Source organism: Siphateles boraxobius, unplaced genomic scaffold (genome assembly GCF_051911475.1).
Source record: "Siphateles boraxobius isolate OS27281-9 unplaced genomic scaffold, OSU_SipBor_1 29, whole genome shotgun sequence".
Classification (NCBI taxonomy): Eukaryota; Metazoa; Chordata; class Actinopteri; order Cypriniformes; family Leuciscidae; genus Siphateles; species Siphateles boraxobius.
Genome location: NW_027508908.1, coordinates 11142421 through 11169365, shown reverse-complemented (window position 1 = coordinate 11169365; position 26945 = coordinate 11142421). Strand labels below are relative to the sequence as shown.

Below are 26945 nucleotides of genomic sequence, written 5' to 3'. Positions count from 1 at the left end.
AAAAAAAATACAAATCGAAAGTAAACGACAGCAGCACCTCACGGACGACTGCTGTCACATAAAATAAAACGAAACACAACATAAGACCAGGCCTGTTCCTCTCTCGATCTCCACTGTCGTTACTCTTCCTTTTATGCTTCCGCTCCTACCTGAGAAATACGAGACCGGTGTGCCACAACGCGCAGGTGTCGCTCATCAGTAATCACGGCACCGGCCTCGCGCTGTCCTCCCACAGCCCTCGACCTCATCCTGCTTGCCACAACCCTCGAAAGATGGAAAAAGATCACATGCTTTACAAGTTGCCATAGTGATGTTGAAACATAGCCAATAGCTTTACCTGCTGAGCAAATTTGTGTTTGCATGTGCGTATGAAAGAAACACGTTTCACATTTGTTCTCACAAGAAAGAAATGAAGAAAATGTTGTGCACATGAACAATTTAAGTGAGTCAAGCACTATATGCTATGCAATATAGAAATGATCTTATAATTCTTCACTGATCAATGGCTAACTTCAGCTCTATTTCCATTGTTTTCAATCTTTATTTCCATTTTATTAGGTTCCAGCCTGTTAAGAATCCTCACAATTATACTGCTGTGAATACCCTATAATTCGCGAGTAAATGTAATTCGTTACTTTACACCTCTGCCTATAATCAAGCTTCTGATTTTTCTGAGAAATCAATTTGTTTTATGTTACAATAGGCTACAAGACCTCAAAACTTAAGCTACTGCAAAACATGAATTAGCCGGTTTTATATTTGAACCGATTTGTGCAGCTTCCTTAGGCTTAAAAGAATCCATCTCTTCCATCTTTCCCGCTGGCCAAACTTCATGTTTATCAAGCAAACGTCACATGCAATAAACTGGCTGCACGTGAGCCGGAGCGCTCAGAGAAGAATTCTAATGGGCACGAGCACGCGCTCCGACTGCGCGCTCTCAATTCACCCTCGAACGTGTTGTTTTGCGGTGCCTAAAATACATTCATACAAATATGATAATTTTAACCTAGTCAACGTGGACGTCAGGATTGAGCTTAATTAAAGGATGTGAACGATGGTATTGGTAATCGAGTCATTCAGAGATTATAGGCTATTCAGCACACTGGACAGCAGTCATCGTCAGTGACCGTTCATTTTTACCAAAGCAGAATGGAAAGCAGCAAAGATGAGCCAACGAGGACCCACGGGGAAATCACGGACAAAACACCGCAACAAATCAGCAGTTGTTTACTTTAGAAAGAGACATGAACTTATTGGAAATATTTCTGGAGTTACTCATCGTTGTAATTGCAGTTGTGTCACTCGTGGCGAACTTGCTAGTGTTCGTATGTTTCACCTGCAGCGCACAAGTTCGTGCACAGGTGCCAGGGATCTTCATCATGAACCTCTCATTCTGCAACATCCTCATCACTGTTCTCAACATGCCTTCTACACTATTTGGGGTCATAAAACGACAAAAGCCGTTCGGCGATCACTTTTGCCAAACGGTGAGTTTTATGGATACTTTTCTGACTACCAACACAATGTTGAGCATGGCAGCTCTCAGCATAGACCGCTGGATAGCCGTGGTTTTTCCTTTGACTTATTCCAGCAAAATGAGACTCAAGAATACCGCGCTGATGGTCAGTTATGCCTGGCTTCACTCGCTCGCATTCTCGCTGGCTGCTGTCCTGCTGTCGTGGGTCGACTATAGTCCCGCGTACGCATCATGCACTGTGCACCTGGGAGACGATGATGGGAGCCGTGGGCACTTCATAGTGTTCACCACAGTGTTCCACGCATGTACTTTCGCCCTCTGTCTTTTCATCCTATGCTTTACCTACCTGAAAGTACTACAAGTTGCTCGCTTCCATTGTAAGAGAATAGACGTTATAACGGTGCAGACACTCATGCTGCTTGTCGACATTCACCCAAGGTACATTTAAAACATTATATAGCAACAGTTATTGTTACATATAAGCATGTGTATTCGTGACGTATTAAAAAAAAAAAACTTTTTAGTGTGAAACAACGGTGCTTACTGGAGCAGAAGAAAAGGAGAAAGAGGGCCATAAAGAAAATCTGCATATTCATCGGGTCGTTTGTCCTGTGCTTCGCCCCCTATGTCATAACACGGTATTGCTTTATGACAATAAATTTTAGTAGAATGGAGATGTGCACATACTTTTGATAACCGGAATAGATGCCCTTACTTCAATGTCCATACTTATACAGGCCTATGCACAACAGTTATTAAAACTCCAGTTATTATTTCTCAGAGTAGGTTTATTTGTGAAAGTTAACTACTGTATATCTTAATGTCTTTCTGTATTGAACACTTACCCCTTATTTGCTCAACAAAAAGGATTTTTTTTTGTTGCATTTGGGCCCTATTATGTAATATGATTAAAGTCAACCTCTGTAATAATCCTACACACTACAGATTAGAAAATAAGAACACTTGTAAATTGTTTCCAGCATAGTCATACATCAATTCACTCAATACAGTGCCATGTTGAATGTTTCTATAATAGCCTAATATCCTTCTTTTCTCATAGACTGACTGAACTGACTCCTTCGGTAAAAATCGACCGTTATTGGGGGATCATAAGTAAGTGCTTGGTGTACAGCAAAGCTGCCTCTGACCCTTTCGTCTACTCCCTCTTACGGCAACAATATAAGAAGGCCCTTTTTGAATTGTTTAACAGGATTTTGGGACGGGAGTCATACACACTGTCTGGTCACAGCAGCCCCTCAGACATGGAAAATGAATGCTGCTCACAAAGAGTTAACAAGTTGAAGGAAAACTGTCACTAGAGCAGGTGAAAATGCCAAACCAAACTGCCTATAATTTCTTAGTCTTTTGAAACCTTGGGAGGCCACAAACTTTGCCAATCACTGGATTTTCTTTTATTGACATCAGACCATTTGCACATTCATCTGGGATTTGACTCTTTATTCACAACATATTCCTATAATGTGAAGTATAATGTACATTCTGAAATAAAAATAGTTATAGTAGAAGAGTAAGAATTGTATAGATGTATGTTGCCACATGACATTTATTTGGATAAACATTACTTTTCTGCCATCCATCAACACATATTACTTTATAATACTAAATTAAATATCACAAATACAAACTTAAATCTCTCATGTAATTAAATATTTAGAACCATTTTCTGCTAAGTGCAGTCTCTGGCAGGACCACAAGGCTATTAAAACGTGTCCTAAAGTCACTCCAGTGTTGTCTTGAAAGGTGAAATTTTGTTTAAAATGTCTGTTTCTGTTTGATTTAATATTCTAATAATTCTTTTGTTGCCTTACCAAACTGCCATCATCACTCTGGTTGCCACTGTTATTTTTCTGGTAGAAGTTATGTGTCTTTTAGAAGTAAATTACAGTTGACAAGTCACCTGAATAAGAAACATTTTTAAACATCAATCATAACAAGACATACTGAAATGCACAGCTTACAATGAGTTATTTATAAAAGGAGATTGCACAATTTAGAATTACTGTATTGGTAAACAAATAACAATTTAAAAACACATTAAGTTATCGAGTTTTACATGTTCAGAAATTCAATTTAAAGTCATAAAGAAATGTGCAGGTACATTTCCCCCATGCATTGTCATTTGACCCTTGTGTCCTTTCCTTTGACCTATGAAATACTAACAACAAGCGAGAAAATATGTGGAATTTAAAACAAAAGATATAACTTTCGTGGTTGCCTAGGCCTAGGCTACTTGTAGCCTATGGGCCTACTTTTTACTTGCAAAGGCTCCACATCCTCTCTAGTAAATAAATATTAGTTTCGTACTCGTATACGATATACTGCTTTTTGCAGGTCTTGAGTTTCTTTATTTATAAGCTGTCTTCGATTTTGGTCTGAAACAATTTAGTGTGGGTCTTTATTTAGCCAGGTGGACCCGCCTTTCAGAATCCAGGCAAGTGATTTTACCTCACACAGGGATTAGTCACGTTCTTGAAAATGGAAAGTATTTTTTCCCTTTCTTTTTCTTTAACACGGCATTTATTTTGAAACAAGCAAGTCTATACCTCAAAAGGAGTAAATGTGAAGTCCGGCTTTCTGAAAAGACTGTAATTACAGTGGGTCCCAGACACAGCAGAAGAGCGGCCGCCCACCGCGGGAGAAACTTTTTTTTTGCTGTAATTTGATCATTTGGCAGCGGTGCTCGTGCAGGCTCTCCCTTAAGCGATGGGGGTAGCGGGACTTTTCGGAAGATGATCAACTTTGAACGTCGTTGCGAATGCCACATCATTCAGTTTATGGACAACAAAATGCTCACGGTTTTAATTCTTATAAGTGCACTGGCGACATGCTTGAGCGTCCCACGACGATGTGAACCGGAAGAAGCAGCAATAGGTAACCTTACATTCATTCAGTGTTGCACCCATTTTAGTAGGCTACTGTTAACTGCAATTTTATGTGAGGGGAAACTGGAAACGTGTAGGCAATATAACTACACAACTAGTCTGAATGCTCTTTTGAATTGATTTATCATGGTCTTAATTAAAAAAAAAGTATAAATTGTGATGTATATTATTATTATTATTATTATTATTATTATTAAATAATTGTTTTTAGTTAACGTTTTTAAATAATTTGTTTTATTAGTAAAGGGGAAAAAAAGCAAAACATTAGTGTAAAAAGCATATGCATTAGTATAAAATGTTAGTTAAAATGAACTATACATTTAAAATGTGTAAATAGCTATAATAAGAACGAGAGGGTGTGAACAAACTTTTGACTGGCAGTATAAATGCTCAGAGATCAAATAACTTTTTTGCATTTACAAATGCAAGCATCAAGTGTGCGAAGGCTTGACATTGTCATGCAATATTCCCCTTGAGAAAGATGTCTTTCTTTCCACTGTGTACTCTACTGCCATCTAGTCTTCAGAGACTAGCTTTGCACTGACTTCAGCAGCTGTAACATCCTCTGTGAATAATTGTTTTTTAGGAAGATGCAGAACACCTGCAGAAGAGAGGCGTAAGTATACTCCTTTTATTCCATTGTGCATATGAGTCAGGTTGCTGCATGTACCTATTGTTATATTTGTTATCATGTTGCATGGTGTTCTGAAATAGAGTGCAAAACCTTTTTTGTTTCACAGCTCTAGTCTGTAAGGTATGGGGGAAAAGGTACTCTGAATACCAAACATCACTGCAAGATGGGGCTTGTCTACATCACTGAAGAAAGGGAAAGACATGATATGCCTTTAAAGGCCTTAGGGTGATTTAGTAAAAGTTGTGAGATGGTTTATAAGGAGCTGTTTGCTTAAATAAGTACGAATAATTAATCTGATGTACTAAACGAGCATTAATGTCTTGTCATGCTGGGTGTCACATACTGTAATTGTAAGAAGGTACTTATTACTAAACTGCCACTAATAGGCTGAATAAGCGAAGTAGCCATGAATTTCTTTCTCGAAAATGTAAAATATTCCATATATTTGATTTATGAGACCCTCCTTTCAAAATCTAGTGTTAAAAACATTCCACTGCATATTACATTCTACAAACTGTTCCATTTCAAGAACTTGGAGCGATACAATACACTTTAGTTTCCATATTAAATTAACCACCTGCAACACATTCTTCATCTACGCAGCTCAAACTGATTCTAAATTCAAATCCTTTCTCTCCTGTCTCTAGCGCAGTGCATAGAGATGGTGCTTGGTTACTGTCAGGATTTGCCCTACAGCCACACCACATTCCCCAACATTGTGGGCCACCGTTCACGACAGGAATTAGAGATGGGTGCAGAGTACCTTCTCTTGAGCGTGATCCATGGGCTGCTGAATGGAGAGTGTTCTCCAGACATCCGTCTGCTGGGCTGCTCAGTGTTGGCTCCACGTTGTCAAGATGGCAGACTTATGAAGCCGTGTCGTAGCTCGTGTGAGATGGTGAAAAAAAGCTGTATCCATGCCTTTGAGACCATCCAAATGGCATGGCCTTACTTTCTGGACTGCGACCGATTCTTTGTTAGCAGTGAGGAGGGTTGTCATGACCCATTGTCAGAGCTAAGAGGTGAGAATTGTGGAGTGATTAAAGTAAAATATAAGTTCATAAAAAATATGAATTAATATGCTTATATAGTATGATTAATTAAAAAGTATTAAAAGGGTTGTTCATCCCAAAATGAAAATTCTGTCATCCTTTACTCACACTCAAGTTGTTCCAAACCTGTATGAATTTTTTTTCTCTACTGAAAACAAAATAATATATTTTGAAGAATGTCAGTAACCAAACAGTCGATGGGCCCCATTGATTTCCATCGTATATGGAAACAAAATACTGTGGAAGTCAATGGGGCCTATCAACTTTTTGGTTACTGACATTCTTCAGAATATCTTCTTTTGATCTTTTGTGTTCAGCAGAGGAAAGGAATTTATACAAGTTTGGAACAATTTGAGGGTGAGTAAAGGATGACGGAATGTTCATTTTTGGGTGAACTATCCATTTAAAAATTAGGCTAATTTATTAAGTACTTGTATGTATTTAAATAACAAACATACTTTTTCCCCTCAGAAAAGCAGGATGTGGCTTTTGCCAACATATCTGATGGTGGTCTTTCCACTATCCTTCAGTTCACTTACCATTCCAACTCTCAGATGTTCAGCATCCTGAAGAAGACAGCAGCTAAATGCCCCCATATCTCAAATACATATAGCATTGGACGCAGTGTGGAAGGAAAAGACTTGCTGGTTATTGAATTCTCTAATAACCCTGGACAACATGACCTATGTGAGTATGAGGTACACAACAGTTACCTATTTTTAATCAAAGAAACATATACTTGTATTCAGCAAGGATGCATTAAATGCCTCTAAAGTGACAGTAAACACATTTATAATATTATAAAAGATTTTTATTTCAAAGAAATACAAAGTTATGTCATGAAAATCTAGATGGCGCCAGCTAATAAGTCCTTAACTAAATGTGCTTGCAATCACATCATTCTGATCTGCTACGGGTCCACATCTACACATAGATCTGCTACAGGTAATTCATGTATTCTATATTGTACAGCAGCAGCATGTCTTATTTGCTCACTGCAGTGTGTCGTGTATGTATTGGCAGTAGCAAGTCCCGTACTTGCTCTGCAGCAGCAATAACAACAGCAGCGTAGCAGATCTATTACGCCAAAACCAAACATATCAACAATTCCATATCCGTTACCATGCCAAACACTCTAAGAGTTGTCATGACAGAAATGTAGTTCTTTTGAATATTCTCAAAAGAACATTAAGCAGCACAACTGTTTCACAGTGCCGCGGCTCATCAGGGCAGGCAAGGGACGCACAGCCTATACAATAGCAAGAGTACTATTCTAGAATACTATTTTGAATTAAGCTTTGATTAAATTCCTGTTCCCAATTGTCTCTTCACTGCCCTCTAGTGGAGCCTGAGATCAAATTAATTGGTAACATGCATGGAAACGAGGTTCTCGGCCGACAGCTGCTGATATACATGGCGCAGTATCTGTGCTCTGAGTTTCTGCTGGGCAATGAGCGAATTCAGACCCTCATCAACACCACACGCATCCATATCCTGCCCTCCATGAATCCTGATGGCTACGAGATTGCCGCTTCTGAGGTAGCCGATAGGAACGACCCCGAAAACATCTACCAGGAAGTAAATATTTTGTTGTCCGAGTCGTCTGCCTGTCTGTTTGTCGGCTGACTGACCATGCCAAGCTCCCTGCACCAGAGAGTGTCCTCCAGAACAGGTCAGGCCTTGGAGGAAGTCCATGCCATTGTGGAATAATTGTGTTTTAAAGGCACAGTTTATCACTGCTTTGTAAATAAAAACCATTGCAAAAATTGGTCTAGTGATTCAGCTATGAACTGAAAAGGACAACTGGTAGAGGGAGGCCTTGACTAACCACTCTAATTGACGATTGCCCGCATTTTCTCTGTCATATAACACAGCAGTATTTTAACAATAGCTTGTTAAACTAATAGTAGATTCATCTAAATCTCTTTACTGATCACCACGGGTGATGCTGAAGAATATAATGTGTTGTGTTGGAAACAATTTTAGGACGAAAAATTTAATCTTAAATAAGAGGATAAAAACCATGTTGGTCTATTCATTTAACACTAACGGACGTATCTTTGCCTCGTTCTGATGTTTTCTGTCTTTTTATAAATTTTCATTCACTGTTTACAGTCTTTAACCCTTCGCCTCTTTCTTAATGTTCTTAGTGACTTTCTCTTTGGCTTTCTGATCCATCCAATGTCTTAAATTGTTTAACTCCTTAATTGGTAATTTAGTTTGATGTGTAGCAAATGTCTTACATTTAAACTGAAAAAGAGTATTACAAATGTCCTTACATATTTAGTACTCTTTGAAACCCTGTTAAAAATTTGCCGATGATTTTTTGTTGACTGGTGGGATTTGTAACATTTAGGGTCATGAGTACAATGGATGGACCAGCGGTCGGGCCAACGCACAGAATCTCGATCTCAACCGCAACTTCCCTGACCTCACCTCCATCTTCTACAATCGGCGTCGCTTCAGACATTTCCGTAGTGACCACATACCCATCCCTGAATCCTATTGGTTAAATAAGGTAGAAGTGAATCCATTCCCATCTCTATCAAATGTACAGTTATATAACAAAAATGCATTTGATTCATGTTCTGTTTGAATATTTGAATAACCTTTGTATATATATTTAAGTTACTTTCATATAAATGTACTGTATTATAGTAATGTTCAATATAGTGACAATACCTTGTTCATACAGTGAAACTATCGAGTGAAAATTGCAGAATATGGTTTAGTGGTGAGCAAAGTGAAACTTTGAAATTTTGGACATCTTGTGTTCATTTCTTTTTATTTATTTATTTTCAGGTAGTTGCACCAGAGACATATGCTGTAATGAAGTGGATAAGATCCTATCCTTTTGTTATATCTGCCAGTCTGCATGGAGGAGAACTGGTCATCTCATACCCCTTTGACTTCTCTAGACACCCCCAAGAAGAAAGGATGTACTCACCCACACCAGATGAACAAGTGAGTAAATGTATATTTCTCCAACTGTTGCAGATGAAGCTCCTGCACACACTTATTTTGCATAACAAAGCCATTTCCTGTGTGTAGATCTTTAGGCAGTTGGCTAGGATATATGCAGATTCCCATGCCACTATGTCCAACAATGACACAGAGAGATGTGGAGCCTCATTTGCCAATAAAGGAGGGATAACCAATGGAGCACTGTGGTATAGCTTTTCTGGAGGTAAATGCTTTCCTTAAAGAAGAATCATTGTGTCTTTGAGGCTTAATTAAGTTAAATATGTAGCCATACCTATCCATGAGCAAAATGAGCAAGCCATTTATTTTGTGTAAAATCTCCATCTAGCTGTACAGTTTGTGAGACATTCCCCAAAAAATCCCCCAAAAAACTTCATGAGGACATTTTGCCATACAGTGCGTGTTTTGTCAGTGTCCACATGTTGTCCACACTTGACACTTTCTGTTCCCCTTGTCTGTCTATGTTATTGTTTCAGGGATGTCAGATTTTAACTACCTGCACAGTAACTGTTATGAGATCACAGTGGAGTTGGGCTGTGATAAATTCCCCTCTGAGGTGGAGCTCTACCCTGAGTGGCTCAGGAATAAGGAGGCTCTGCTCAGCTTCATGGAGTCTGTGAGTTCACTCTTCTTTTGCGTCATCTAGCTAAGCATATATTTCAAAGTTGCAGCTGCTGGACTTTGTCTAGACTTATCTTTGTTTTTGTTTTTTTGTTTGTTTATTTCCTCACATTCTAAATATGTTCTTGATTTAAATTTCTTTATCATTTTTAATTCTGGCTGTTGACAGTATTTTCTGATTTATGGAATCATAAAAATAGCTACTTTGTATGGTGTGGCAGTGGCGTAGGTTAGTTGTCACAATGAGTGAGAAAGGTTGACATGGAGCAGCTAAATCTCCAACCCAAGGGGAATCATCTGTCTTAAAAAAAATGCAGAACAGAGGAGAGTCTGCTGGCAAAAGAAAACACAACAGAGCTTGTGATAAAACCAGAATCAACATTGGCTTGGCTGTTCGGAGATGGCGAGAACTGAGGGATTTGAAATGTTGTAAAAGGAGATGGCGTGCCATTTTTATTACTATGGGCGGCAGTGGCTCAGTGGTTCATGTAGGTTATCTACAAACCGAAAGGTTGGTGGTTCAATCCCCGGTTCCACCTGACCAAGTGTCGAGGTGTCCATGAGCAAGACACCTAACCCCAACTGCTCCCGACGAGCTGGGTGGCGCCTTGCATGGCTGACACCGCCGTCGGTGTATGAATGTGTGTATGAATGTGTGTATGAATGGGTGAATGTGAGGCAACTATGTAAAGCGCTTTGGTGGCCATTCGGTCTGTGAAAGCGCTATATAAATGCAGTCCATTTACCATTTACTCCACAGATGAGTAAGGTATTTTATTGAACAGATAAATTGCCATATTTAGCTCTCTAACAGAGTTCATTGTAAAGCATTATCTATTGTGAAGGGTCTTTTCATTAGGGTTGTTATAGTGCTGTGATGGTAATGTCTTCAGCTAGTAAGCTTGAGATCCTCTCCATCTAAATATGTTATCTCTAAAAGGGTTCTTCACTGCTGGCAAAATGGGCTTTTAAAAAACAAAAAAGGCGTTTAAAAAAACGGTGCCACCTGACTAGAGAAAACAAAGAAAGTTGTCTTCCCTTTTGCCAAATAGGAAAACATCAACACTCATAATGTCAAGTCAAGTCAAGTCACCTTCATTTATATAGCGTTTTTAACAATATAGACTGTTTCAACAGCTGTAGAGTAATAATAGGAAATTAAAGTAACAGAGATTGTTTTGGCTTTACAGCAGCTCTAGAATAAAGTTATTGTCCAGCTAAAGTTAGTTTTGATTGATTCACTTCCGTCGCAACGATCATTAGTTATTAACTTAGTGGCTGCTAACACGACACCGCTCTAACAGAAAATTCTTTAATGCGATCCGGCCGATCATTTGCATAAAACAGTGCCTGGTGGCTCTGAGAATTTTTTATTGCAGCCGCGTAGCCGTAGCCACGTGAATCGGAATTATCCCGACAACGTTTTATCAGTACAGAGGTAAAGGGAAGGAGGCCTTCACAAGGGAGAGACTAGTTGACACTTCAGGACTGCGTTGTTGTCGTGTCCAGGCGCAGGTCCTTCATCAGATCTGGATACGGCCTGGATCCTGCGGACTGCGGTAAACCTCGGGTTAAACAGAGAGACAAATATTAGCGTAGACGCCATCCTTCTTATGATGTACAAAGTACATGAGGATTTATGGGAAGTGTTCCCGGTTCCAGCTGATCTAAACTATGTAGCCTAACATTGAATTATAGACGTCTATAATGTGTTATGTGTATGCTAAGCCAAAGAGATGTGTTTTTAGTCTAGATTTGACAAACTGACAGACTGTGTCTGCTTCCCGGACAATGTTAGGAAGATTGTTTCAAAGTTTTGGTGCCAAATAGGAAAAGAATCTACCGCCAGCAGTCGATTTTGATATTCTAGGTATTATCCACTGGCCAGAATTTTGATATCGCAATAGACGTGAAGGACTATAATGCATTAAGAACTCACTCAAGTACTGGGAGCTAAACCATTTAGTGCTTTGTTAGTAATCAGCAATATTTTAAAATTTATACAATGTTTAATAGGGAGCCAATGCAGTGTTGACAGAACCGGGCTAATATGGTCATACTTCCTGGTTCTGGTAAGAACTCTAGCGGCTGCGTTTTGGACCAACTGTAATTTGTTTATTAAGCGTGCAGGGCAACTACCCATTAGAGCATTACAATAATCTAGCCTTGATGTCATGAACGCATGAACTAATTGTTCTGCATTTGTCATTGAGAGCATATGACGTAATTTACCAAATGAAAGATTGGTATCAAAGAGCACACCCAGGTTCCTAACCGACGACGAGGACTTGACAGAGCAGCCATCAAGTGTTAGACAGTATTCTAGGTTATTACGTGAGGAAGTTTTTTGTCCAATAATTAGATTCTAGTTTAGTTTTCTTCCAGTTTCGCTCCATTTTTCTGGCTGCTCTCTTAAGGGCCTGAGTGTGCTCGTTGTGCCACGGCCTTGGACTATTTTCTTTGATCTTCTTTAAGCGCAACAGAGCAACTGTGTCTAAAGTGCTGGAAAAGAGAGAGTTAAAAGTTTCTGTCGCAATATCGAGTTCTTCTAAGCTATCTGGGATGCTGAGATGATGAAACTTATCAGGAAGATTATTATTAAAGCAATCTTTAGTGGCAGAAGTGATAGGTCTAACATATTTGTAACATGGAGTTGGCTTTGCAGCCTTGGTTAAATGAAGTTTACACGAGACTTGATAATGATCTGAGTTGTCATCGCTCTGCTGCAGAATTTCAACAGCATCAACATTGATTCCATGTTATAATATTAGATCTAGAGTATGATTACGACAATGAATAGGTCCTGACACGTGTTGTCTAACTCCAATAGAGTTAAGAATGTCTTTAAATCCCAATGCATATTTTTCATTATCTACATATATATTAAAATCACCAACAATTAGGACTTTAACTACAGCCAGTACTAACTCTGATAGAAAGTCAGCAAATTATTTGATAAAGTCTGTATGGTGCCCTGGTGGCCTGTATACAGTAGCCAGCACAAATCTTAAACTTGAGTTATCATTTGCACTATATATTGTTACATTAAGCACCAACACTTCAAAAGAATTATATTTAAAAGTAGACTTCTTAGTAATTTTGAAAATATTACTATAAATTACAGCAACACTATGTGATATCTTTAACATGTGCTTGCAGAATAATATTTTTCCAAAAAAATGGAAGGAGGCTATGGTCAAGGCTGTTCCCCAAAAAACAAAGCCCAGTTTTCCAACAGATTATAGGCAGATTTCACTACTCAGCTGTGTTGGAAAAGTGTATGAAGGAATCCTCAGAGATGCCATTCTGGAGGATACAGTTGCTAAAATTCAACCATTACAACATGGCTTCATGGCGAACAGATCTACTGACACTGCACTGATTCATATTCTGCAACACTAGAATGAAGCACTCAACAGCAATCCTAAACTGGACATTCAGGCTGTTTTTGTTGATTTTACTCTAGCTTTTGACACAGTTGATCATTGTCAACTGCTTTATGCATTAGCTGACATGAATGTCAGACGTCCACTTTGGCTCAGCGTAAGGAGCTACCTGAGTAACAGAGAGCAAAAGGTGAAGTGGGGCTCCTGTGTGTCTAAGTCCTACCCAATTTCAGCTGGTGTTCCCCAGGGAGGACTTCTATCCCCTCTGCTTTTTGTCATCTCCATAAACAGCTTGGATTCCCGCCTGCCTCCTTCAGTAATTCCGGTGAAATATGCCGATGATTTAACAATCACTGAATTTTAAAACGCGGGTCTCCCATGTGATGTTTTAATGAAAATATATTTGACATTTATACGGCCAGTTCTTGAGTACGCTAGTCCAGTATGGGGTGGACTACCAAAAGGTCTCTCTGATGAGTTAGAAAGGGTCCAAAAACGTTGCTGTCGGTTAATAGGTGTTCCAACTTCTTCTCTCCCATCACTGAGTGAGAGGTGCGACGAGGCCACTATACATACTTTTACAAAACTACTCAAGGAAAAGTTCATCACCACTGCATTGTTTCATGTCTGTGGCTCCACCACCTACTTACCTACTACGGCAGCGTAGGGAATTTTTTGTTCCCAGGAGTAAATCAAAAAGACATGAACTTTCTTTTATTCCACATGCTCTTAAACTGTTTTCTAAATAACTTGCAGGTTCTCCTTGTATGAAGCCTGATGCATTTCAGGTTTTTGTATGCATTTGTTTTACTCCTTTAATTGGGTATATACGGTTGTCTTGAGTATGTGTTCTGTTTGATACATTTCAGGGTTTTGTCCTTCAATATCCTGCCTAGTCAAACTCTTAAATAAGCTAAACTAAACTAAACTAAAAAAAACACCTCCCCCTTTGCCTTTCAGACGAGGTTCATGTTTATAACAGTAATCTTGGGGGGTGGACTTATTTTAAAGTAATGTAATTGTTTGGTTTTAGCCTGGTTTCTGTCATACACAGCACATATAGGTTATAGTCTGTAATCATATCATTAACAATAAGTGCTTTTGAAGTAAGGGATCGAATATTCAGCAAACCGAGCTTTATCATTTGTTCATTTGTATTAAATCTGTTTTTTATTTGTTGAGTATCAATTACATTTTTAACCTTGGATGGGTTTGGAAGTTTTTTGTATTTCCTAATTCGGGGAACAGACACAGTCTCTATATGAAGAGTTCAGATGCAAAAGCCTCTAAGTGCCATCTGAAATTTTCTTCTAGAATGATAATTTGTATCAAGCTTGTATATTTAAGTTCGGTAATTTCACTTAAATGACAATTAATATGTCATTTTGCTCTGGCTCCTGGCAAACATGTGACTATGGTGACTATGGTTACACGTTCCGTGTAATAGAATCGTCAATAACTAGGGGACATTCAACAGGATTCTCAGTGGGTGTTTCACTGAGTGGGGAAAATCTATTTGATGTTGTAATCGTAACGGAAGAGCGGTTTTGTCCCGCGACTACCGGCTTCACCGTCACCCAATTGCCTTGTTGCACGGGCTCTACTTCAACCGGAACCGAACAATGTACAGTGTTCTCTAAGCTAGTCGCATCCAAAGCAGTATCTAAGGCCCTTGCACTCTTACAATTAACCTCAATTAAAGTTTGGATGCATGTTTCTAGTTCTGAAATCTTCTCCGTCAGCCTGACTATCTCCCTGCATTTATCACATGTAAATCCTGTGCTGACAGAGAAGGCTATGCTATACATGTTACATGGAGTGCAAGTCACAATAAGAGGAGAAGATGACATCCCTCATCGTGTTTGTTGACTGATTCTACTTACCACAGCTTTGATGGATTTGTAAAAGGCGCAAGCTAAATAAATAAATAAAGAGCTCACGGATGGCACGCTAACAGACTAGCGAATTAGTAGCTTGTTGTGCTAGCAACAATTTAGATTGAAGCTACCAATGTCAGGTTAATATGTGATGTTGAATAAGTTGTATTTAGCAGTATAAACAACAGGGAATGGTAGTAAATAATGAGTCAAAACAGAAAGATATATGAAGCTACAGACACAAACCAACAGCAAGACCGCAAGGCAGACAGGAGCAATCGATAATGCACTGGGAATGTTTGTGTCCAAGGCCACTCCCACTAGTCTGTTATGGATATGCTGCGTTCACGCCATGTCGTAATTACGTAAACTTGAGATTGGAATACGTGGCATTCTACACAGAGCTGTAAGATGCTCAATAATATGGCAGCGCGCAGGTCTGAAACGGCTTCTCTAGCTCCCGGTGTTACTAAGTTTACTATTAGCACGATTACAGCGATAAAGTTTAGTAGGTCAGAGCTCTTGGAACTAAATAAAAACTGTCTTGTTTCGTTTATGCTCAAAACGATGTTAGGTAGACTGAAGTTGTTGAGGACAGCAGCATGGAGGAACAGACTACTCCACTACAAGGGAAAGAGGAGGCGGTGTACAAGGAAACAGAAGAAGGGAAAAAGAGCGGGGCTGCTTGCTAAGTTAAAGGAGACCAGCAGACCGGCCAACCCATCACTCTTCTTGTCCAATGTTCGAGCGTTGGATAACAAGATGGAGTTACTAAAACTGGGACTGTGCCAGAGGGAGATGAGGAATTGCTGTGTCTTTGTATTGACAGAGACCTGGCTTCATAGCAACATTACGGATTCCGTCTGCCAGCTCGAGGGGCGAGTTCTCTTCCGTTCGGACCGAAATCAGCTGCCGGGAAAAACAAGAGGAGGCGGACTCTGCATTTATGTAAACGAAGGTTGGTGCACAAACTGTTCCGTGGCTGATAGTGACTGCTCTGAAGCAGTTGAATACTTGATTATCAAATGCCGGCCGCACTACCTCTTAAGCGAATTTACAGCCGTGTTTATAGCTGCTGTTTATGTCCCCCCACAAGCTAATGCTAACGCTGCCCTAAGGGAACTGCACGGCATAATTAGCTCCATGCAAAACAAACACTCGGGGGCCCTGTATGTTGTTTTAGGGGACTTTAATCATGTTCACCTGCAAGATATACTCCCCATGTTGCACCAGCACGCCACCATCAGCACTAGAGGGGAAAATATACTCGACAAAGTGTATACATATAGACATGGAACATACAGAGCCTCCCCCCGCTCCCACCTTGGTGCTTCAGACCACATTTCTATCATGATTGTCCCTGCATACTGCCCCATACTAAACAACGGAAAATCTTTACAGAAAACCATCACTGTGTGGTCCACTGAAGCTGTCCCAATGCTGCAGGACTGTTTTGACACCACAGACTGGCAGATGTTCAGAGAAGCAGCAACGGAGGGGGACAAAGTGAACCTGGAGGAATATACTACATCAGTACTGGGCTACATCAAAAAGTGCGTTGAGGATGTTACAACCACCAAAACTGTCATGGCCTCTCACAACCAGAAACCATGGCTGAATGCAGAAGTGTGCCGCCTCCTGAGAGAGTGGGATGCTGCATTTAGGGGGGGAGATGCAGACGCACTGAGGGCAGCCCGACGAGGCCTGGTGGCAGGCATAAGGGGGGCAAAATCAAACTATGCTCGGAAAATCCAGGGAAACTTTTCCTCAAATGACCCTCTGAGCATGTGGAGGGGCATCAAATGTGTTATGGATTACAGCAAGAAAAATTTAAATTCTTTCCGAGACCCCCGACTACCTGACGCCCTTAACTCATTTTATGCCCGGTTTGAGGCATTAAACAACACCTCCACGTCCAGTGTCACACCTCCACAGGAGGACCCCCCTCTCAGTCTGACAGCAGCTGAGGGCAGGATGACACTGCAGAAAATAAACTCCCGAAAAGCTGCAGGCCCCGATGGGGTTCCGGGCCGGGTCCTGAAGGACTGTGCCTACCAGCTGTCAGATGTCATGACGGATATTTTCAACATCTCATTCTCCCAGGACACAGTACCAACGTGCTTTAAGACGTCATCCCAGTACCAAAGGCCACCACAGTGTCCTGTCAAAATGACTACGCCCGATTGCTCTTACACCAATAGCAATGAAGTGCTTTGAGAGGGTGGTTATATCACATATAAAAAAGTCCATCGACATAACAGCTGACCATCACCAGTATGCCTACAGGGGGAACCGCTCGACGGCTGACGTCATCGCTGCTGTGGTCCACAAGTCCCTCACACACCTGGATAACATGGATTCCTACGTGAGGCTGCTCTTCTTGGACTTTAGCTCTGCGTTCAACACAATCATCCCATAGACACTGGTGAATAAACTAGCAGCACTAGGTCTAGCTCCATCACTCTGCAACTGGATTTTGGACTTCTTGACCAACAGACCCCAGTCTGTAAGAGTTAATAACATTACATCATCATACATTATCCTCAATACTGGCTCCCCCCAGGGCTGCGTTCTCAGCCCACTGTTCTACACACTGCTCACGCACAACTGAAGAGCTCACTATGACAGCAACCTCATAGTGAAGTTCGCAGACGACACTGCAGTGGTTGGGCTCATTACCAAAAGGAACGAGTTAGCATACAGACAGGAGGTGGATGGACTAGAGCTGTGGTGCAAGGAGAACAATCTCATGCTAAACACGAACAAGACCAAGGAGATGATTGTGGATTTTCGCAAGAAGGGCACTGTCCCCCCTCCTCTCCGCATTGATGGTGCAGTTGTGGAGAGGGTATCCAGCATCAGATACTTTGGAGTAGACAAATCTTCAACACCCTCACCTGGCGCCAAAACACCTTGACCAACCTAAAAAAAGCCCATCAACGCCTATATTTCCTGAGGAAGCTGAAGAAGGCAAATATGGACATTAAAGGGGCATTCGGCAACTATTTCAACTTAATAAAACCGTTTAGAAATCATTTGAAGGGTTTAATAACCTGTTCTGGTGAGAATGGCGACGTTCCCCGCTCCCCCCAACGTTCCTAGGCGGAAAACTAACCTTGCAACATGAGGATTAACGTCCCGGTAAGTTGGAAATAGGAAGTCTCGTGAGACTTACAGCTTACAAGTTGTAATTACGAGTTCTACAAGGATGTGAAGTTACTGTAAATCTCATAGTTATTGTAAATACGACATGGCTTAAGTAGGAAATACTTTTTAGCAAACTTTTAGTCATGATGGTGTCGACTTGTATTGTTCCCAGATGCAAGAATTGTGAGCACTGAGCAGGAGTGAGTTACTTTCGGTTTCCAGTGAAAATGTCTCGTTTATACATGGTAACCCTCGTTCCCTGAAGGAGGGAATAAAGGCGTACGTCGAATCGACTAATGGGAATCTAGCTAAAGAGACCAATCGACTTTGAGTGTAACTATAACAAGCCAATGCACATTGGCATGCAATCATTTGCAGCAACTACTCTGCCACACAGTGTGGGTATATAATGAGCAGCATGTGCGATTACACTTCAGTTTTTCGCTGAGGAGCCAAGCAGTTGACCTGGCCGCGCAGCAGGGAACAGGAGCTGTGGCGAGGGGACGTAGGTCTCCGTTCCCTTCTTTGTGGAACGAGGTTACCATATGTAACCGAGACGTTCCCTATCAGTCGATTACTCTCGACGTATGTCGGACTTACTAATAGGAATCCATACCAAAGTGCTGCTGCCCCCTTCCAGCGCCCTGTGCAAGCCTCCTGCCCCTTCTTGCCTGGAAGGACGATAGGAAAGGGCTTACACAGAGATTATCTGTCACTATTGTTCCGTGGTAACCCATACAGTGAGACTATTGGATAACACTGGGAAAGTGTGCCCTTTCTGAATGACGGAGAATGCTGTGGAAGCCACATTCCTCCCCAAAGAAGTTATGTGGAGATATACATATGGACTAACCCGTAAGGTTGTACTGCATATGAAATACTGGGGTGACTTAGCCCAAGGGAAAGACACGGGCTTCCGTTTAGGAGCAACCGAGGAAAATACACATATGGAAACCCTGCAGGGTCGCACATATGGCACCCAGCCTAGACCCAGTTCTCAATGATTCAGTAGGTTCTTAAGGCCTGGCGCCGGAATACTCTGCTACGTCCGTCCCCAAAGGGTGGTGGAGGACTCGACAGGTTTTTCACTCTGGAGCACTATAGTGCACCATATAAGTCGACAGAGCCAGGCCTCTCAGTGCTTTTACCCGTTTAAGGTGAAAACATGGGACGAGACCGGCTCTACAGCATAGGCTATAAAACCTAGTGAACATGTTAGGTGTCACCCAGCCCTCAGCTCTACAGATATCTTTTAGCGAGGCGCCACGCGCCAGCGCCCAGGAGGATGCAATGCCTCTCGTGGATTGAGCACTCAACCTGAGCGGGCAGGGCACGCCTTGAGCTTGATAAGCACACAGGGTGCCCCGTCTCTGAGAAAGAAGGTCCTCAGAGTAATGGGCCAAGGAGTGGCTGTCACGAGGAGCATGAGTTCCGGGAACCAGGTCCAGGTGGGCCAATAGGGAGCCACCAGCAAGACCTGCTCCTTGTCCTCCCTGACTTTGCACAGGGTTTGTGCAAGTAGGCTCACTGGGGGAAACGCATATCTGCGCAGGCCCTGGGGCCAGCTGTGTGCCAGTGCATCCTTGCTTAGTGTTTCCTTGGTCAGGGAGTAAAACCGCCGGCAGTGGGAGGTCTTTGGAGAGACAAACAGGTCTACCTGGGCCTCCCCGAGCTCTCCCCAAATCAGCTGAACCACCTAGGGGTGGATTCACCACTCTCCCGGGATCGCAGCTCTTGATAGCTCATCGGCTACATGGTTGAGCACACCGGGGACATGAACGGCCCGAATCGAGCTCAGATGCTTCTGACTCCTGAGGAGTCCAGATAGCGGCCAAGTTGCGACATGCGACAGGAGCGTAGATCACCTTGCCGGTTGATGTACATAATGGTCACAGTGTTGTCTGTACGGACCAGTATGTCCCTGCCCTGCACCGGCCTCTTTACGTTGCTCAGAGCGAGACGTACCGCCAGCAAGTCGAGGCAGTTGATGTGCCAATGCAGTTGGGGGCCTGTCCACACCCCTGACACCGCATGCCCGTTGTACGTGGCATCCCAGCCGGTGACAAAGGCATCTGTGAACACCACAGCATGCTTGGACACCTGTTCCAAGGGCACTCCTTATTCTTTTATGTAATTGGTTAAATCAATGTTAGGAGATGCTGATATTGTATAATTTATCCTTCATATGTTTCCATATTCCTCAACTTTCTCAAACATTTTAACGGTATGTAACAAATTAAATGAATGAACATTGCCCCAAAATGCAGCAATACACTGGACTAGTCCAATCTCATAGGATGACTGTTTTGATAACTTTTTTTTGTTTCAATTATTTAGATTTCTTTTTAATTGCACACATAAAAGAAAGAACAAGACCTGGAACACTTGAAATATATGGGACTATAGGCCCCTAACTACACTAGTATCTATATTTGAGAGAAAGGATTAAATGGCACTAGATGAGGTAAATACCAACTTCATCATTCTGAGCTGTTACTTGCAGGTCCACAGAGGTATAAAAGGCATTGTAAAGGATGAACATGGAAATGGCATCAAAGGAGCAACAATATCTGTTAGAGGGATGCGACATGATATCACTACAGGTAACAATTTATAGTAAAGTCATAATGCAACCTTCAACACACTTTTACAAACCTCTTGTGTTTCTTTGCACTGAATAATGCAGTTGTAAATGAGTGTTGATGTAGCCTCTGTCTCTCTCTACAGCTGAGAATGGTGATTACTGGAGGTTGTTGAATCCAGGTGTTCACATTCTGACTGCAGCTGCCACCGGCTACTCTAAAGTATCTAAGCGCATTAACCTGCCAAAGAACATGCAGGTTGGCAGAGTGGACTTTGTGCTGAAGAAGGCCCCACGAGAACCCTATATTGACTACTTTAACATCCCTGAGCTGGACAATTATGAGCGTTTTGATCCCTTTAATCAGTTTGAGCAGTACAGCCAGCGGGAGCTTGGAGAGAACGGGGAGGAGAGAACTGAGAAGCCCTGGTGGTGGGCTTATTTCAGCCAGTTAGGCATATCTGCGCCTACCTGGCTCCTGCGGAACTACTAGGGACTACTAACACCCTTGGAGAGCAACCTGATCCCTAACTTTTTGCACCCAAGCCATCACGATGGTGGCATTAATAACCACATGCTATAGATGTGCAGCTAACCACTGGGAATAGTGAAGCATTACTTCTTTGGTAAATTGACTATCTTATTAAAAAGTCAAACTTTGGAATAATTAGGATTTTTTTTTTTAAGAAATCTCTTATACTGACTAAGGCTGCATATATTTGATCAAAATAAATGAGTTACGAATAATTAATCAGTAATACTGTGAAATTATTACAATCTAAAACAATAGTTTTGTATATTAATATTTTTTAATAATGTGTCACATGATCCTTTAGAAATGTTTCTAATTTGCTGATTTGTTATTGGTGCTTAGTTATTAATAATGGTTCTTATTATTATCAATGTTGGAATTTTTTTTGTTTAATATTTTTGTGGAAACCATGATACATTTCCAGGATTCTTTGATTAATAAAAGTTAAAAAGAACAGCATTTATTTGAAATATAAATCTTTTGTAACATTATAAATGTATTTTCTGTTACTTTTGATAAGTTTAATGCATCCTTGCTGAATAAAAGTACTTTTTTTCTAACCTTCCCCAAACTCTTGAATGGTAGTGTATAACAATTTCCATAAAACTTAATGCATCAAAAACTGTTTTTAACATTGATAATAATAAGAAATGTTTCTTGAGCACCAAATCAGTATATAAGAATGATTAATGAAGGTTCACGGGACAGTGAAGACTGGAAGAAGACTGGATTAATTTACATTTAAACATATATTCAAATTGTTATTTTAATTTGTAATAACATTTCACAACATGACAGTTTTACAGAATTTTTGATAACATAAACGCAGCATTTGAGCATAAGAGCACTTCTTTCAAGAACATAAAAAAAAGAGTCGTAATTATTCCAAACGTGTATATCAGACTGGCGTCATATAACAGAATTCACCTGTAAAACTAAGAGGAAGTATTATTTTATGTTCTCGTTGATTTTTTGTTCAGCACTAGATCAAATTCCCTAAATGCAGCTATAAACAGCTTATTCTGATAAAGTTTGGCAGCTAGACATGGGATGGATAGCATTGCATATAGTAAATGATAGCTTCGCTGTGGCTTTTGCAGTGTGTTATCTGTTATCAGGGCATATATTGCATATTCATCTTTTTCTAACAGGATGTTCAGTGCATGACTTTTGAGGCTGTCATTAAAGTGTTAAAAGTACTGTTTTAATTAGCCATAAAAAAAAACAATGGGCATGGACTAAAGATAGGTGTGCAAGATAAATAAAAACAAACTTCTGTGCAATTTCTGATTATCATTTTTTTCATTCTACAATTCGATGTACATTAAAGTTGGATTATCTTAAATATTTAAATGAGGATTCCTAATGGAATAAGCTGATAAAAAGAAAGTTCCTTAAAGGCAGTCTTACTAAAAATTTAATGATGGTGAGTACATTTTCATTTTGAGTAAACTATTCATTTAAAATTGTACAAGTCAAGGAATACCATTAAAACATTGATGTAGTTCATACATTGTAGGGTACAGCATAATGTTATTCTGTTATAATATTCTTTTTTCCCCTATTGTCAAACTTTTTATAAAGGTTTAGTAATATGAAAAATCTTGGTACAAATGCTTTATGCAGTTAGGAGGCTACAGTGCTTTCTTGAACCACTAGATGGCAACACAGTCTATATAATGACGAATCAGCTCTATCTAACTAACTTTAGGTACATGTTTTGATTACATTAATCGTGGTTACTGTACGATGCGTTTTTTTTAAACAATGGAAATAGAAAACATATAATAAATATATTAGGATTTTGATCCTGGTGGTTGATTGATAGGAAATCTAGCCTACAGAACAGAGAGAGAGAGAGAGAGAGAGAGAGAGAGAGAGAGAGAGAGAGAGAGAGAGAGAGAGAGAGAGAGAGAGAACACACATCATTGTATTTCCGTAATATTATTACTAAGGATATTTATTTATGTTCCTTAAATTTCTGTTTTGAGTTTGCTCTTGAACCTGGTTGTTGTGCAAAATCCAAGAGGAAATCCAAGGAAATGGTAATTGTGCATCAGTCCTGTCTCAGTCTCAGCAATGTTAGCTCAGATTTAGCACAACAACTCTCCATTTGCCTTTAAACCACTTTACCACTGACCCATAAATGAACTGGTGGCAGGGGTTAATCCAGTGTCACATTCAATTTAAAGATGTAATAGTAATGCACCCATGAAGTATACTCAGTTTTAATGGCTACAGTATATTAGAGAGTTCTCATTACAGAATATTACACCTATATTCTGAACACTAAATAAGACACGTTGAGAGCACAGTATAAGGCAATATAATTTGCTGTCAGCATAGCCTATCGTAAATTACAACTGATGTCATAAGACCGCAGCTGCAGCAGTATTCTTTACAGTTGAGCAGGTGTCTGTCCCAGTGGCTTTGTAAAGAAAGTGTCTAATGGCCTGTGATACGACTGCATTCACAAGGTCCAAACACATGCTGATGGAATTTACATGCAGCAAACATCATAACTTGCTTCTGTAAGTGCCCCGGTTGCATATCACACTGGTTGTCTTTATTGCAGCAAATCATTTTGACGCATTAGCCTGAAGAATAAGCAGAGTGCGGTGAAAGTATCACAGAAAAGGCGCCGCTGTAAGTGCCTTTTCACACGGCCTTGTCAAGTTCTGCACTCTGCAGGCTCGGCATGTCTTTCTTGCAGCCAGTAGCCTATATCTTCAGTTGTTTTTGGTTATAGTCTGCTAACAAACCCTCAGGAATAATTACATAGCCTGTGTACTTTACCTTTAAATTATAAATTGTCATCAGACCAAAACAAAGGCACAATCACAACTTTCTTAGAAACTAGAAACTTTCTAAAAGCCGGTAAGATTTTATTCTGCATATTTTGCAACATTTTGTTCAGTTGGCCTAAGAAAATGCGCACCTTCATATGCTGGTCAAGATTTGGTACATATATTTACACATCTTTGTTGCTTTGGCAGGTCTTGCTTTTATATACTTCTTACCTTTTACTAATTCTTACAGTTTTAAATATTTTTGGTTAAATTGGGCTTTTACTGTAAAAAATCCATCATATGACTTTCCCCTCACATAAAAGCTTGTCCTAGTTAATAAAAAATTGCAAATTTGCAACTCAAGTTTTACTCAATGAGAAATGTATCAACAGGCACAAGATCAAAGCTGTTGAGTACTGTACTTCCTTTGATAGCAAAATTACAACAAGTGACTAAGTACTTTAAAAAGTACTTTGCTTACATAATCATGGTATTTACTCTGTTTTCTCTGTTTAGCTCTTGTTTCCAATAAGTTATATAATTTACATTGCTAACTGAAGCTTTCTGAAAATCTAGGAGCAAATGACAAATTCTAACAGCTCAATATGGTTTTATTCAGTCATGCTCAATGAGTTTATACAAGAGGAAACACCACTAACTTTAACAATTCATCTTTTTTTCTATACGATATAAAAATACTGTATTATTTATGTCATTTAAAATATATTTTTTTTATGATTGTGTAATTTAATGTTAAATTAATGTTAAAATAATATCAGTTTGTGAGAGACAGTTCTTAAAAGGTAATAATAATGATAACCAGGGACGTGCAGAGAGTTCCTCAGGGGCAGGGGCTCAAATGTAAAAAAGGGGCAAAAAAAAAAAAAATTTTGTTAAAAAAAATAAATTAAAAAAATTAATAATTATTATATATATATATATATATATATATATATACTTATAATACTATATATATATATATATAAATATATTAGTATTATAAGTATATACTATTTTTAATGTTTTTTTAAAGAAGCCTTTTATGCTCACCAAGGCTGCATTTATTTGATCTAAAATACAGAAAAAAACTGTAATATTGTGAAATATTACTACAATTTGAAATAATTGTTTTCTATTATAATATACTTTATACTATTATAATATAGTAACCTTTGATACTTTTTTCAGGATTCTTAGTTAAAAAAAGAACAGTGTCTTAAAATAGAAATATTTTGTAGCAATATACACTACCATTCAACAGTTTGGGGTCAGTCATTTTCTTTCTTTTATTTTTTTTATAAAATAAATGAATACTGTTATTCAGCAAGGATGTGCTAAATTGATATAAAAAAGTGACAATTAAGACTTTAAAAAGAATTTATATTTTAATTTAATGTTGTTCTATTAAACTTTTTATTCATCAATGAATCCTGATCCTGAAAGTATCACAGGTTCAATAAAAAAACTGTTTCCAACATTGATAATGAATCAGCATATTAGAATGATTTCTGAAGAATCATGTGACACTAAAGACTGGAGTTATGGGTGTTGAAAATCCAGCTTTGCATCACAGAAATAAATTCTATATATATTTTTAAAGTATTAAAATAGAAAACTATTATTTTGAATTGTAATATTTTTTTTAATTGAAGTAATTTGTACTACTTACCATTAATGCTACTTTTGGTGCTGTTTTGTGCAGTGCTTTGTAGTCAATTAGTATCCATTGTTTCAACGACGCAGATTCAGATCGCTTCATAAATATAATTTTCAAACGAGTTATGAATGACCAGAAAATTACCGCACCACTTCACATTGTCCAATTGTGCCCTGCATGTGCCAGATGACGATTGGTCTGTGTATTATACATGACAAACAGGCTTCAATGAATTATGTAATATTTTAAAATACAGGAATATATATTATTTTTCAAAAATTAAAAAAAAGCACCCCAAAAAAGGGCACTTTCTCTCCAGGAATAAAAAGGTCAGGTGCTCAGGCCCCTTTTGATGTCTATGTGTGCATGTGCCTGATGATAAAGGGCCCACTTTGTTTTCCATCCCACAAGTCATCCTTACAGTGGATTTTGAAATAAAACATAATTTACAAATAATTTTTGAAAGAGCTGACACTATATAGTGCATCCAATGAAGAAAAACTAATGAATGAATTAGATGCACATTTAACCTCAAGCTAAATGGGTCATTCAGACTTACTGGCAGCTTGTCACATGCTCGACTCGTCCATGAGAAGTTTGCATAGAATAAAATACTAGTGCCACCCACTGGCTTTCCGTAGACTAATTGCACAAGCTTGATTTTTTAATATATCATCTTTAGCATACTGTGTAATGAAGATATCATGAAAATCTTTCATGTTTTCTGCTGTGTCCAATTTAAGATGAACCTCTTTCTCCTTTCTCGTTTTTTTTATTTTCCCATCCGTTTGACGTGCAGCTCAACCTCTTTCCCAGATTCTTTTCCCCACTGTATAATTGGAGGCACAGTATAAACAATGCAGCTTCAGTTGGAACATGTCAGCGTGGAATCCGTGGTTTAGGCCTATGCATCCATGTAAAAGAGCTCTCTTGGTTCTTTCTTCTTTCTCTCTCTCCCGGCGGTGAGGTGTGCTCAATGTGGCAGAGATAATTTGTTTGCTTTGCAATTATTTTCCATCAGTGGAGACAAATTGATTTGTACAGCATAAAGCGACAGTGAGAGTGTAGTGCACTATAAGCAGCTCAGACAGATCAGCACTAACTTGCTTATGCTAAAGTCTGACAGACAATGGCACTGTTCCTGTCATTCACTCGCTGTTGAACTCAGTTGTTGGTGCACCTAAGAGAAAACAACTGTGGAGCCCTAAAATCAGTCAGCTGTACAGTATGTGATATGAACTGTTGTTTGCTTTAAGAAAGTTACCAAGCCCTGTGCGCATGATGGAGTAAGACAATATCCAGAGTTT

At 39.6% G+C, this 26945-nt stretch overlaps 2 protein-coding genes across 5 annotated transcripts; both read left to right on the top strand.

Moving 5' to 3' along the window:
- The first annotated feature begins 558 nt into the window (after positions 1-558).
- On the top strand, positions 559-3218 carry gpr78a (G protein-coupled receptor 78a). 2 transcript variants are annotated; one of them, XM_077246570.1, is made up of 4 exons: positions 559-1915; positions 2002-2115; positions 2538-2590; positions 2688-3218. In XM_077246570.1, exons 1-4 carry the CDS (start codon positions 1245-1247, stop codon positions 2777-2779), a joined length of 930 nt encoding a protein of 309 aa, XP_077102685.1. In that variant the 5' UTR covers positions 559-1244; the 3' UTR covers positions 2780-3218. The 2 variants fall into 2 exon arrangements, with proteins under 2 accessions (XP_077102685.1, XP_077102684.1); XM_077246569.1 differs by having other exon boundaries at positions 891-1915; positions 2538-3218.
- Positions 3219-4022: 804 nt separating this feature from the next.
- Positions 4023-22475, top strand: cpz (carboxypeptidase Z). Of its 3 annotated transcripts, XR_013207813.1 has the most exons (12): positions 4023-4369; positions 4967-4996; positions 5662-6036; positions 6538-6753; positions 7409-7644; positions 8423-8584; positions 8869-9030; positions 9118-9253; positions 9525-9664; positions 20583-20682; positions 20807-21546; positions 21841-22475. XR_013207813.1 is itself a non-coding variant. In XM_077246566.1 (11 exons), exons 1-11 carry the CDS (start codon positions 4228-4230, stop codon positions 21151-21153), a joined length of 2046 nt encoding a protein of 681 aa, XP_077102681.1. In that variant the 5' UTR covers positions 4023-4227; the 3' UTR covers positions 21154-22475. The 3 variants fall into 3 exon arrangements, 2 of the variants coding, with proteins under 2 accessions (XP_077102681.1, XP_077102682.1); XM_077246566.1 differs by having other exon boundaries at positions 20807-22475; XM_077246567.1 differs by having other exon boundaries at positions 4139-4369; positions 7409-7605; positions 20807-22475.
- The last annotated feature ends 4470 nt before the right edge of the window (positions 22476-26945 follow it).

Excerpts from the sequence above, each read along its gene's own strand:
- gpr78a (XM_077246569.1), top strand. The coding sequence starts at position 1,245 with ATGAACTTATTGGAAATATTTCTGGAGTTACTCATCGTTGTAATTGCA. Across the intron at positions 1,916-2,001 it reads CTTGTCGACATTCACCCAAG|TGTGAAACAACGGTGCTTAC; the intron begins GTACATTTAAAA and ends AAAACTTTTTAG. Across the intron at positions 2,116-2,537 it reads GCCCCCTATGTCATAACACG|ACTGACTGAACTGACTCCTT; the intron begins GTATTGCTTTAT and ends CTTTTCTCATAG.
- cpz (XM_077246566.1), top strand. The coding sequence starts at position 4,228 with ATGATCAACTTTGAACGTCGTTGCGAATGCCACATCATTCAGTTTATG. Across the intron at positions 4,997-5,661 it reads AACACCTGCAGAAGAGAGGC|CGCAGTGCATAGAGATGGTG; the intron begins GTAAGTATACTC and ends TCCTGTCTCTAG. Across the intron at positions 7,645-8,422 it reads CCGAAAACATCTACCAGGAA|GGTCATGAGTACAATGGATG; the intron begins GTAAATATTTTG and ends TGTAACATTTAG.